At 37.9% G+C, this 14,123-nt stretch overlaps 1 protein-coding gene across 4 annotated transcripts in view; it reads left to right on the plus strand.

Moving 5' to 3' along the window:
* Nucleotides 1-14,123, plus strand: part of LOC124356546 — a 290,056-nt gene that overhangs the window by 265,114 nt on the left and 10,819 nt on the right. For all 4 annotated transcript variants that reach the window (XM_046807610.1, XM_046807611.1, XM_046807609.1 and 1 more), the window contains 3 exons: nucleotides 5,539-5,744; nucleotides 11,905-11,986; nucleotides 13,492-13,614. In XM_046807610.1, the coding sequence (XP_046663566.1) occupies nucleotides 5,539-5,744; nucleotides 11,905-11,986; nucleotides 13,492-13,614 (411 nt within the window). The remainder of the gene's footprint in view (nucleotides 1-5,538; nucleotides 5,745-11,904; nucleotides 11,987-13,491; nucleotides 13,615-14,123) is intronic.

A 14,123-nucleotide genomic window follows, 5' to 3' on the forward strand; every position in this document is an offset into this window, starting at 1 on the left:
CGCAGACAGCTAGACCCATGAGGATGGTAACAGTTTGCATCTCAGAACCGGCAGCAAACGGTGAGTGCGGAGTATTGTACCCCTGCTGTGTGAATTGTTTTATGTCAATGCACTGCGCAGACAGCTAGACCCATGAGGATGGTAACAGTTTGCATCTCAGAACCGGCAGCAAACGGTGAGTGCGGAGTATTGTACCCCTGCTGTGTAAATTGTTTTGTGTCAATGCACTACGCAGACAGCTAGACCCATGAGGATGGTAACAGTTTGCATCTCAGAACCGGCAGCAAACGGTGAGTGCGGAGTATTGTACCCCTGCTGTGTGAATTGTTTTGTGTCAATGCACTACGCAGACAGCTAGACCCATGAGGATGGTAACAGTTTGCATCTCAGAACCGGCAGCAAACGGTGAGTGCGGAGTATTGTACCCCTGCTGTGTGAATTGTTTTGTGTCAATGCACTACGCAGACAGCTAGACCCATGAGGATGGTAACAGTTTGCATCTCAGAACCGGCAGCAAACGGTGAGTGCGGAGTATTGTACCCCTGCTGTGTGAATTGTTTTGTGTCAATGCACTACGCAGACAGCTAGACCCATGAGGATGGTAACAGTTTGCATCTCAGAACCGGCAGCAAACGGTGAGTGCGGAGTATTGTACCCCTGCTGTGTGAATTGTTTTATGTCAATGCACTGCGCAGACAGCTAGACCCATGAGGATGGTAACAGTTTGCATCTCAGAACCGGCAGCAAACGGTGAGTGCGGAGTATTGTACCCCTGCTGTGTGAATTGTTTTGTGTCAATGCACTGCGCAGACAGCTAGACCCATGAGGATGGTAACAGTTTGCATCTCAGAACCGGCAGCAAACGGTGAGTGCGGAGTATTGTACCCCTGCTGTGTGAATTGTTTTGTGTCAATGCACTGCGCAGACAGCTAGACCCATGAGGATGGTAACAGTTTGCATCTCAGAACCGGCAGCAAACGGTGAGTGCGGAGTATTGTACCCCTGCTGTGTGAATTGTTTTGTGTCAATGCACTACGCAGACAGCTAGACCCATGAGGATGGTAACAGTTTGCATCTCAGAACCGGCAGCAAACGGTGAGTGCGGAGTATTGTACCCCTGCTGTGTGAATTGTTTTGTGTCAATGCACTACGCAGACAGCTAGACCCATGAGGATGGTAACAGTTTGCATCTCAGAACCGGCAGCAAACGGTGAGTGCGGAGTATTGTACCCCTGCTGTGTGAATTGTTTTGTGTCAATGCACTACGCAGACAGCTAGACCCATGAGGATGGTAACAGTTTGCATCTCAGAACCGGCAGCAAACGGTGAGTGCGGAGTATTGTACCCCTGCTGTGTGAATTGTTTTGTGTCAATGCACTGCGCAGACAGCTAGGCCCATGAGGACGAGATCGTCTAATTAGATAATACTAAACCAGTGAATGAACTATCGCGGTCGTGTGCAGATAGCCGTGTACAACCTGCTGTTACGTCGGTGATTATATGATTGAGTTTATTTATTATAGTGTTCAATTGGAATTTACCTACGACAATCCAAATTCGTTGGAACAATTTTTAACAAAAAAATTGCTTATTGCCTTTGAATTTTTAAACAAATTTCAATTTTTAGTTTTCCCTCTACGAGTTGTATGTTAATTGATAAGAATTGGATGTTTTAATGACGTTTGACTAATCACACATCTCTAATTACAGCTTTGTTTTTTTACCTTTTAGCTATCTTTTGCTGACAGCCATCTGTTACAATATTAAACTATATATAATCATAGTAAGTGTAGAGTGTGTACAATAAAAGGTAGAGAGTGACCCCTTAATTCTCACCGACATTCTGAAATGTATCTAAACTCAACACTAAGTAAAAAGTTCGCAGAGTAATGTATGTACGTTTTATGGATAATAGCATATCTTAGAACACGATTGTCAATATAATAATTAAAACTAACAATATGTGTCGTATAAGGCAGTAATTATTAAGGTACGTCACCCCCTGGAAAGAGATTCAGGGACCGCCCCAAGGACGAGATGGTACAGCATTGTTAAGAATTACTCCGATACTATGTAAAATTTAAACGTCCGGTGCCTCAGAAGTAGCATCTACAGACTGTAACTACTGAAACCGGCTCTCTGTCATGTAAAGTGTTAGCGTCACACCTGATGCACGGGCGTTAGCGATATTTGCAACTGCCATCGGCGGCATCTCGCCACGTTACGAGTACATCACGTTAGGCGGTTCTCACGCGCTCGCCATCACATCACAGTCCTCTGTTCGTGTAACCTCCTTTCACTCCGCCCGCTCATCCTAGCCGAGAAGAGATCTTGTGTCTGTCAAGGATCTCTGACTGTTACTCAACCGTCTGCGCAGGATCATTCCGTTGCCGTAGGCCGATGTACAAATCTAGTTCTGAGAAGGACCATCGGAAGGGTGGGAGTTTAGAATTATAAGAAAATAAAGTATTGTATGTTTTACTCGGAACTAACGCCTGACGATGTTTTCTACCCGGCTCAACTTTTTTGCCGACAGATTTTTGATCGGTCTCTGCTTGCCGATAATTGTACCGGATATGTTAGTGTAGTACTGAAGCATTCTTACTCAAATTTTCCAATATCCACCTCTGTATATTTAGGCCCAAGTAATTGATTCGTGAAAAAAGATTTAAGATTCATTTCACATTTGGGTCGGTTTTCTTGACAATTATCTTGACACTCTCTTGGAATAGACAAGAAACTTGTGAGCCGCGGTCTGTACGTGCCACAAGTCCCAGTCGTCCGTCGCAGATTGTATCGCTCGCCTCACACTGACACTGTACAGCAGCATATCCACCTCGAGTCGCCGGAAACATAATTAGGCCGAACGACAGGAAGTGCTGGTGTCATTGTTCGATTGGACGTCCTTATTGGCGGGCCTCCCGGCTGCATACTAACTCACGCACGAACACACACGCGGACACGCGCCAGCCGAGCCCGGTGACATTAGCATCAGAAGAGAAGCTAAACAGACTCTCAGCGCTGCCATTATGCGGGTCCAAGGCCTACCGAAGTGTTTACTGGGTGTAGCCAGAGATGGGTGTCCTCGTCGAGGCTTCACTACGGGAAGCAACCGTTTTTGTCCAAATGTATTTCAAACACTACAATAATTCAGTAGTTTAAAACCCTTTTATTATAATGTCTGGAAGTAGTAGATCACACACTGTATTCAACTGTTTTCCATATTAAAGACTGATCCAGTAACAAGCAATGATGACAAAGGTGTTTGAACAATAATTACATAAAATAGTATTCTCTGACTTAATTTAGGAAATTCCTTCGAATTAAATGTGGATGCTGTGGTACAAACCTAAAACTGAACAAGTATAAAGAACAAAGATAATATCTAAAAGCAGAGGTTTTATCATTAACGTCGTTCCTGACCTGCCTCTGACGGCCAGGCCCGTACTAATATGACGAGAGTGGATCAAAACACGCACCGTAGGCTATTTTGATATCAACGCCGCTTTTAGAGCACTGATATAGGTAGCCGCCTCGGCGCGGTCTGGTGTTTGTTTTGTGGTGCTTAGCGGTGGCTCTGCGTCATAACTGACCGAAATTATAGAAAAATAAGTTGCAGTAAAAAGTATTTGGTTTTAGAGCACTGATATAGGTAGCCGCCTCGGCGCGGTCTGGTGTTTGTTTTGTGGTGCTTAGCGGTGGCTCTGCGTCATAACTGACCGAAATTATAGAAAAATAAGTTGCAGTAAAAAGTATTTGGTTTTAGAGCACTTATATAGGTAGCCGCCTCGGCGCGGTCTGGTGTTTGTTTTGTGGTGCTTAGCGGTGGCTCTGCGTCATAACTGACCGAAATTATAGAAAAATAAGTTGCAGTAAAAAGTATTTGGTTTTTAGAGCACTTATATAGGTAGCCGCCTCGGCGCGGTCTGGTGTTTGTTTTGTGGTGCTTAGCGGTGGCTCTGCGTCATAACTAACCGAAATTATAGAAAAATAAGTTGCGGTAAAAAATATTTGGTTTTAGAGCACTGATATAGGTAGCCGCCTCGGCGCGGTCTGGTGTTTGTTTTGTGGTGCTTAGCGGTGGCTCTGTGTCACAACTGACCGAAATTACAGGAAAATATGGTACGGTCTGAAAATAAATCATCTCGAACATTTTCAACGAAATCCGATGGGCAATAAACTGTATTACGCATAAAGAACCGATATTACTGGTTGCGAAATGATGTAGCCTACAAAAGGTACCTCATTGTTTTAGGGATCGAACCACTCGGATGAATTGCCTGAGACAAAGCTCCCCCCAAAAACGTTACGTCACTGGTAAGTGGTGGCCTAAGAGTAGAGTAGGGCCTTGATTCGGTGCCAGCGTCGATATTGCTTCTGGTGCCGGATCTGGAGTTCACGCATCTACCGACACTAAAGTAAACCTGGCGGTTGTGTTGGTCAAACCACAACATTGTAACGTACTCTCAGCGTTAATAAGCCGGCGAAGTTGCAGCCTAACGAACCCGGACTGTCGTAATTTAGCAAAACCAGCAATACTGCAAACCATTGTTATTGCAGGTACAAGTTTTAAAATAGTACCCACGATTGCACATGTAAATGTATAAATTATTTCTCGGTGAATAGGTGAATCGATTTTTCAAATTTAACATTATAAACTGCAACATTAATTGGATTTACAATATTAATTATAATATGTTTTCACTGGAAATCCATTTCCATTCGGCTTCACGGGGTCTTAATGCAACGGTCGGAAGCCGAAATATTTTCACAAATTTGTGTTCGGATTATCTCTTGGGAACTGCAACCAGCAAGTCAAAAAGATACTACATACATTATCACAATTGCGAATACCGGTGATACAAGACCAGAAGAAGTAATGTAGGGGCTGCCGTACAAGGTGTGAGAGCGGAGAAAGCGCGGGGGTCGGCAGTCGGCACAAGTACGGCGAGACAGGAAGCTGCCCGCTGCCCGGAGAGACCATTGCAATCTGCAATAATGTGGTGGCCGTGGTCGCGGTGACGAGAAAACACAATTGCAGTATTTGTAATGTCGTCGAGGTTTGGTTGGAGAACTGCACTTTTAGCTTTCTCAGTCAACTAATGATTAATACGTAGGCTTCATATATGTGAGCGTGTATGGCTTGGCATTGGCATTGGCGGATAACATTTAGAGCTGAACCTTATAGGGAGAAAGTGAAGAATAGGTAAACAGATTTTGGATCTTGGAGGCAAAGAGGAAAATTGATTTCACTCCAGTTTACCAGTGGGAGTATTTACCAACACTTTTTCAATGGTTCTATTTTTAGTTGTGTGTTTGTTTATTCAATTTAAAGAATAAGAATTTATAGAAATTTCAGAACTTGTGGCATGACACCTGACGTTATGTCCGTACTTATTTATTTGGGTGTTCATGGGTTCACTCACCAGGATGAAGAATATTAGGCTAAGTTTATTTAGGGCTTTGAAGAAAAGAACTCTTTTTGTTTGACCAAAACAGAATATGAAGAGAATCATAACGTCTTGTATGGTATTGCAGATGTGAACCGAGTGGATCATGTGGCCAGTGGTGTGGTGCCGGGGGTGGCAGCAGGTGTGGCGACAGGTGCTAAACCGCTCGGAGAGGTTGTGACCAGAGCGCCTCCTGCACCGACGGTACGCCTAGATGTTGCCTCAAAAGAACTGAAACATGCGGCACACGGTGTTGAGGCGCTAGGTGTTCTACTCAACTATCTCGTCTATAATGTAAGTAGATAATTTTATTTCAGTGATTTATTAGTAAATGATCTGTCTTCTTTTACATTAATCTTGTTGTATTGTCATGGAATTTGAGACAGACAGCTATTTAACATAGAATGGAAAGTTTTAACAGATAAAAGATTGTATTGTGCATCAGTTGTTAGGAACTGATCTAGGAATAGATTTGATTATTCATTCTTTCAATACCTGGTGCACTTTTATGTGACTGAGCATGCCCAGATAGATTAAAATATATACAGGTACGCTGTATGAATTACCTTATCCTTTATTCTGTGCATGGACGGCTCTCAAATAAATATAAATGTTGTAAGAAAACTCTGAACACAAACTTAGAATACTGTACCAAGAGGAGCTAAAAACTATAAGCAACCAACCTTTTGTCTCCTCATTTACCTATTGTCTGTCTGTATGTGTGTCTTTTTTAGTTTTAATTTCAGATTCAGTAAAGATATAAAACTGTAATTTGGTGCAATTGTTTTTCTTACAGTCTCAAATCATGAGAAATTAATAATGGATTAATCTAATCATTTCAAGATGGCAGATGGTTGAAGTTTTTGAAGATTAATACTGTATAGACGCAAACAATACAAACATAATATTATGACAATGTTTCAAAAATAATAAGAGTTGCTACACCTAATTACAAACATTTTGATAACTAAAGCATAAAAATCTTTCAAAAAATAATGTAGACGAAAGCTTTTAACTACTGAAATGCTCATCAAAATTTTTATTGTTTACATGTTTATGGTGGAATCATTAGTCGTGCATTACAACCATAAAAATAAAATTATCTGCACTATTTACTTACTGGTCTGTTTGATCTAGGTGTCAAAATCCTTGTAATTGGGGATGTAGCAAAGTTTTATTATTCTTTAAAATGTTTCATGTGGTATTAGTCGTTATAGTATTAAGGTTTAAAAACTACAACTGTCTACAATCTTGAAACATCATTATATAATAAAATATTAATTTTTCCCATGACTGTTAGAAAAATTATATTACCAAACTTCAGTTTTATATCTCTACTAGATTTTTAAATAAGAATTTTAAAAAATACACAGACAGACACACACAAAGTAAAAAAGAAATATACCATTGGTTGCATTTAATTTTCAGCTCCTCTTGATGCATGGATTAAGTTTGGTAAGACAGTTCTGTTACACTCAGTATAACTATAGCCTATAGAAATAAACAAAAATAATATATAAAAATATCAGCCTTATATTTTAAGATTTACATAAAATAATTTTGTTTTCCCAAATGTGCTCAAGTTTGGAATGTGTTATAAAAAAAGTGCAATAATTGAACATTTTTTTTTCTTCTTATAAAACAGTTTATTTTCATAAAACAAAACATTATGACTTGGATTTTTTTAGTCCATACGTTATTATATTAGATTTAGTTTTAACTGTTTTAAAAAATTGTTGGCACCGCAAAACATATACTTACTTAAACTTATTTCCAATTTATTGAAATCTATCCAACAAAAAATATTTGCCATGGATCTTGAAAATTCAGTTTTGGATACATTTGACCAAATTTATAAATTATAAAGTTAAAAGTAACTTAACTTACCTGTGATGATAATAACTGAATGCCATGTTTGTAAAATTCTTTAAATCAAAATAAAGCAAATATTGTTAGAAAAACAAAAAAACCTACTTAGTTTATTCAAAGAGGATTTTATTTAACTATCATTTGGCAGAAAGTGTAATAACTTGTACATACAGTACAATGACATCACACAGTTATGGCACAATAACACTGTATCATTGCACATTCATTTTAGGCAAAATCACAGACAAAGAAATATTTTGTCAGAACAATCAAAACGTTGAAAAGTATAATTTATCTTGTATGAGTACGAGAATTGTATTATTTTGTTGTGAGTACATCTAAGAACTTGTGATAAATTACACATTCTAGATAATTACTTCATTGTATAAATGAGCAAATCACTTATCAATAACATTGTCAATTCATATCCTTAAAATGTGTTTTCTACGGATGTTGCAGACATTTCTGGGCAACCTTTTTTGTCAATGACATTTTGTTGCATACTTTTGCAATCTAAGTTTTCATCGGCTTTTGTTAATGATACAAAGAGATGGTGAGCATTCAAGGTCAGGTGGCTAGTATACAGGATGTTGCAATTGCAGCATCAGTCTTGATAGTTGAATACAAATGCAGGATTAAAGTTGATCAAATAGAAACTAGTTGGTTTTTTATTTGATTCTAAGTCACATTTTTCTATTTTTTCCCTGTAAAATTATGAAGTGAAATTTTGTATCATATTTGAACCTCTGCATTATTTATGTTTAATTCCTCACCAATTTATGTCCAAGAATTAATATTTTGTATATGTCCTTGAACTCTGGTAGATTTTGAATAGCAATAAAATGGCTAATCTCTGAATAGTACTATCAATGTTATCTCTTATTCTATTGAACACTCCATAGAGGCTCTCCCTGATCGCATTAATGAATGAAATCACTAAACTAACAGGAATGAATTATAGTTTATTATATAATTATAATTATATTATATAAGTTTATTGAAGTACTACTGAAATGATAGCTAGCAGCCACGTGGTTGTGATAAGTAGAGGGGGTTGTGGTGACATCAACCTCGTGGTTGTGATGAGTAGAGGGGGTTGGGGTGACAAGAACTACGTGGTTGTGATGAGTGGAGGGGGGTTGGGGTGACAACAACTACGTGGTTGTGATGAGTAGAGGTGGTTGGGGTGACAAGAACTACGTGGTTGTGATGAGTAGAGGTGGTTGGGGTGACAAGAATCTACGTGGTTGTGATGATGGAGTTGGTTGGGGGTGACAACAACTACGTGGTTGTGATGAGTAGAGGTGGTTGGGGTGACAAGAACTACGTGGTTGTGATGAGTGGAGGGGGTTGGGGTGACAAGAACTACGTGGTTGTGATGAGGAGGTGGTTGGGGTGACAAGAACTACGTGGTTGTGATGAGTAGAGGTGGTTGGGGTGACAAGAACTACGTGGTTGTGATGAGTGGAGGTGAAGGAAACAGGATTTTTTTCGGACATTTGCCATCGTTCAGTGAAACAAGAAAACAGTAACACTACGTTTCGAGATCTGCAATCTGATCTCTTCTTCAGGTAAAGAACTAACCTAATACATAATTACAAACTAAGTTAAAATAAACAAATCTTACTAAAGCGTTGTGGCACGCCTAAGTCAGGAATCACAACCTACATGTTGTTGTCAACTTCACTAACACTAAAGACATGCACTTAATACAAAACTATACAAAACACTAATCATTAAAAGTAAACTACGGAAACAGGTCACAATGCGTCTTCACTCGTCTACTGACCACCTACGACTGACCAGAGGGACTAGCCAATGGCAATCGTGACGGCTGGCTAAAACAAGATGGCGGAAATACAAGGGAAGGGGAACAGGAATGGGCCCTTTCATTCGTATTTTATTTTAACTTAGTTTGTAATTATGTATTAGGTTAGTTTCTTTACCTGAAGAAGAGATCAGATTGCAGATCTCGAAACGTAGTGTTACTGTTTTCTTGTTTCACTGAACGATGGCAAATGTCTGAAAAAATCCTGTTTCCTTCACAATCCTTCCATCGTCAAAAATAACCTTTAAACAAAGGAGTGGAGGTGGTTGGGGTGACAAGAACTACGTGGTTGTGATGAGTAGAGGGGGTTGTGGTGACATCAACCTCGTGGTTGTGATGAGTAGAGGGGGTTGGGGTGACAAGAACTACGTGGTTGTGATGAGGAGGTGGTTGGGGTGACAAGAACTACGTGGTGTTGTGATGAGAGTAGGGGGTTGGGGTGACAACAACTACGTGGTTGTGATGAGTAGAGGTGGTTGGGGTGACAAGAACTACGTGGTTGTGATGAGTAGAGGTGGTTGGGGTGACAAGATCTACGTGGTTGTGATGAGTGGAGGGGGTTGGGGTGACAACAACTACGTGGTTGTGATGAGTAGAGGTGGTTGGGGTGACAAGAACTACGTGGTTGTGATGAGTGGAGGGGGTTGGGGTGACAAGAACTACGTGGTTGTGATGAGGAGGTGGTTGGGGTGACAAGAACTACGTGGTTGTGATGAGTAGAGGTGGTTGGGGTGACAAGAACTACGTGGTTGTGATGAGTGGAGGTGGTTGGGGTGACAAGAACTACGTGGTTGTGATGAGTAGAGGTGGTTGGGGTGACAACAACTACGTGGTTGTGATAAGTAGAGGGGGTTGTGGTGACATCAACCTCGTGGTTGGGGTGACAACAACTACGTGGTTGTGATGAGTAGAGGTGGTTGGGGTGACAAGAACTACGTGGTTGTGATGAGTCGAGGGGGATGGGGTGATAACAACCTCGTGGTTGTGATGAGTAGAGGGGATTAGGGCAAAAACAACCTTATGATTCTGATAGATGAGGAGTGACAGGAGGAAACATTTGCAAATCAAATGAGCATTTGCAACTGAAACTTTTGTGGATAACATATGTCCTAGTGTAAAAATTTAGTTATATTATATCATAAACTCAACTAATATTATATTTCTTATTCCAATTTCCAACAAATTAATTGTATAGTCAGCTGTTGGCAGTGTCAGGCTTGGCACATGGTCAGCTGACAGGTGTCCAAACTCTGCCTTGGTTGGTTTATATTTGAGCATCTGTTACTGAACTGATCAAAGTAGTAAACACAAGACAAGCAGTATAAATCCTGTAATCCTGTATTCGTAGACATCCTGAATAAATGTTCAACACTGTTTGTCAGATATAAGAAACTATATATAGTTTTACTGAATGTGACCTAACAATTGTGATCCAAGTGAGATAGTTTGTCCACAAAGTCATGTCATAACTTTACTTACAAAAGTATGTACAGCACAAGAACGAGATTAACATATGATCAAAACTTTAATCAGTTACGTCAGTATATGTATATTATATGAAACTTTACTTGCCACAAAACGTTTATTTGTTAAGTTTCCATGATGACTATTTTTGTAATTAAGTCAGCCACACATCACTAGATAACAACAATAGATAATTCAATTAATGAAAACAAAACTTTGTAAATAGCTGTTCTTATTTACATCTGTTTCATAGATTGCGATCAACAATAGAGTAGCTATACAAAATTAAAGTGTGACATGACTTTAGACACACTATATTAATACTATCATATCTAAATTTAGGTAGGTACAGTATTATAATATGCTTCAGATTCATACCAAAATCAATATGTTACAAATACTTTATATTTCATAACATATAATACAACGATCTCATTGATATAAAATGTTTTTTTTTTAACATAGATAACAAATATTAATAAATATAGATAATAAAATGGGCCGTAATAAACTTAATAGTAATAAGAATTGTTTAGTATAGTTAAATTATAGAATTGATGTATTATTGAGATAAAATAACATTTGTTTTCTTAAAATAATATAAAAATATTAAAACTAAATGTTGAAATAAAGAAATAAGCAACTATAAATTACATCAGTAAAAAAACAAAAGATGTCTAATTATTGTACTGTTCTCACTAGTCAAATTTTTATTCACCTAACTTTAATGTTATATTTTTAAAAATTCCATGTTTTCTAAATCCTTTTGGTGTGATAAATTATAAAGGTGGAAGTATAAAACGATTCTCTCCAATATGTACTGGAATTCCTGTTTACAAAACACACTCCTATGTAATCAGATCACCTCTTCTTGAGCTACAGCGTGTACTCGTATTGGTGTTTAACATAGAGGTACTAGAAGTCAGTCACTTAACATCTTAGTAGTAGAATTCATTCTAATGTCATCTTTAAACGCTTACGAGTTGAAGCAGTTACACAAACATTAGTCTTTTAACACGCTCGTGGTAGTTATTAAATTAAAATAGGAACTTTGATATAGGTATCCTATCATATAAAATTAAATCTATTGATTTTGTATTTTTATTTTGTTATAGTTTTTATGTAGCTACATTAAACTATTAAATCAGTGTCTGCTTAGTGGTGAACATTAACAAATTAAACAGGACTATGAACTTCAATATAATTTAAGAGATAACTTGCCTCTTCTGTGTTACAAGATTGACTGAACTCTTATTTTATGTTAACACTAAGTAAAGTGTTTATTTGTTACAGCTGGATGCCTTCTCCACGCCACAGTTGAAGAAAGATCTTGAAAAGATGAGATCCGATTGGCTGAATACCAAGCTGCAGATGGGTAAGTCAGAGTCTTAAATCTCAGTCAATAACTTAGAGCCGGCTGTAGTAAAGTGACCTTAAGTTTTCCCTGCAAGAAAAATGTGAAACCTCTTTCAGTTAGAATTATAGATGTCTTATTTTAAAGATATAACTATTAAGCATTCAAACACTTTTTAGTGTTTTTATTTTATTTTTATGGTTATTCAAGATACAAAATTAAAACTTTGTTGTACCGTACTTCATACTTTAAATATTCAAAGTACCTTCTATAATGTTCTGATAAAAAATAAGGGCGTAAAGCTGCATGAGGTGTTTAACATGGATTTTTAAGTACAAACACAAGGTTATTTTTACCACAGCTGGCCTTAAATAGGTTAATTTATAAAGTTTACCAAATACTTACTGCCTTCCAGCTGATATTATGCACTATCAAGAGTGAATGATAAAAACATTCACTGGCTAAGTAAACCTAAGTAAATAACAAGTTTTTGTGATTGACATAACAAAAATATATTGTTTTGTATACACTATAAAAGATTTGACAATTTTATAAAATTGAGCTGTATCAAAAGATTAGATTAGAAAAGATTATGCATCACATTAATTTATTTTGCAGCACTGTAAGATAGTATCTTTAAAATAAATATTTCTATATTTTGTAATTTATAATTTTTTTTACAAACAAATAGGTAATTTATCAATAAATGTTTCTGTACATGTATGTTTCATAAAACAATAATAACATTATACAGTACATATATTATTGGACAGGTGTAGTTTTAGTATTTTCAAATAATTTATTGTAGATTGTTATTCCAATGTATTTTGATGATTACTTTTATAAATTTTCAGTAATTGTCTAGGTATTATACAACTCTTGTATTTTTTTAATATTCTGTTTGAATAGCCAATTAAGTAATTGTTTTATTTGCTGAATGTAATTAGTAGATTTTAAATATTTTTATACAAATTTGCAAGATATTTTTATATTAATTTTCATAAATTATTCCTGCAGCTGTCTTCTTTAACATTGCAATTTCATAAACATAATTTGCAACCAACTCATACTAATATACCATATTTAGTGTAAAAATAAAAATTGCTTAGTATGAATTTAGTTGTAAGAAAGAACTACCAACATGAAGTGTGTCATTTAACTTATTTTCTTAGATTATTTTGTGCCTTATCCAATCCAAGGATTCAACATTCACAATATTTAGGAATCACAAATCAATCAGGTATCAAGTTCGCATTTAATAATTCTGGTTCTAGAACTTAACTTGCATCACAAATTTTAGTATTACATAGACAAAGCCTCCTTTTTGTAATTTGGTATTGTTAGATTTATTAGAAATTTTAGTTTTTGCTTCTTAATTTCCTCTAATCAATAGAAATCACAGAAACTTAAAATAAAATGTTACTAAAAGTATACGATATGTAGGAGTTATTTCATTAGGATCTATTAATACTCACCAGTCTAACATAACCTCAAATATCAATGTTTATGTGTGTCCGATGTTGCAGAGGAGGTGAAGGTGAGCTACCTGCGCTCAGAAGAGGAGAAGAAATCCTACCAGCGCCAACTAGAGGAAACCCAGGCAGAGCTGCGAGCACAGGGGGACAGTCACACACAGAGAGTCCAGATACGTAAGTAATCTCTGTTACACCTGACACAGTTCCAGTAACCCAGGCAGAGCTGCGAGCGCAGGGGGACAGTCACACACAGAGAGTCCAGACACATAAGTAATCTCTGTTACACCTGACACAGTTTCCAGTAACCCAGGACAGAGCTGCGAGCGCAGGGGTACAGTCACACACAGAGAGTCCAGACACATAAGTAATCTCTGTTACACCTGACACAGTTCCAGTAACCCAGGCAGAGCTGCGAGCGCAGGGGGACAGTCACACACAGAGAGTCCAGACACGTAAGTAATCTTTGTTACACCTGACACAGTTCCAGTAACCCAGGCAGAGCTGCGAGCGCAGGGGGACAGTCACACACAGAGAGTCCAGACACATAAGTAATCTCTGTTACACCTGACACAGTTCCAGTAACCCAGGCAGAGCTGCGAGCGCAGGGGGACAGTCACACACAGAGAGTCCAGACACAGTAATCTCTGAGTTCCAGATCCAGACACGTAAGTAATCTCTGTTAC

Source organism: Homalodisca vitripennis, chromosome 3 (assembly GCF_021130785.1).
Source record: "Homalodisca vitripennis isolate AUS2020 chromosome 3, UT_GWSS_2.1, whole genome shotgun sequence".
NCBI classification, from domain to species: Eukaryota; Metazoa; Arthropoda; class Insecta; order Hemiptera; family Cicadellidae; genus Homalodisca; species Homalodisca vitripennis.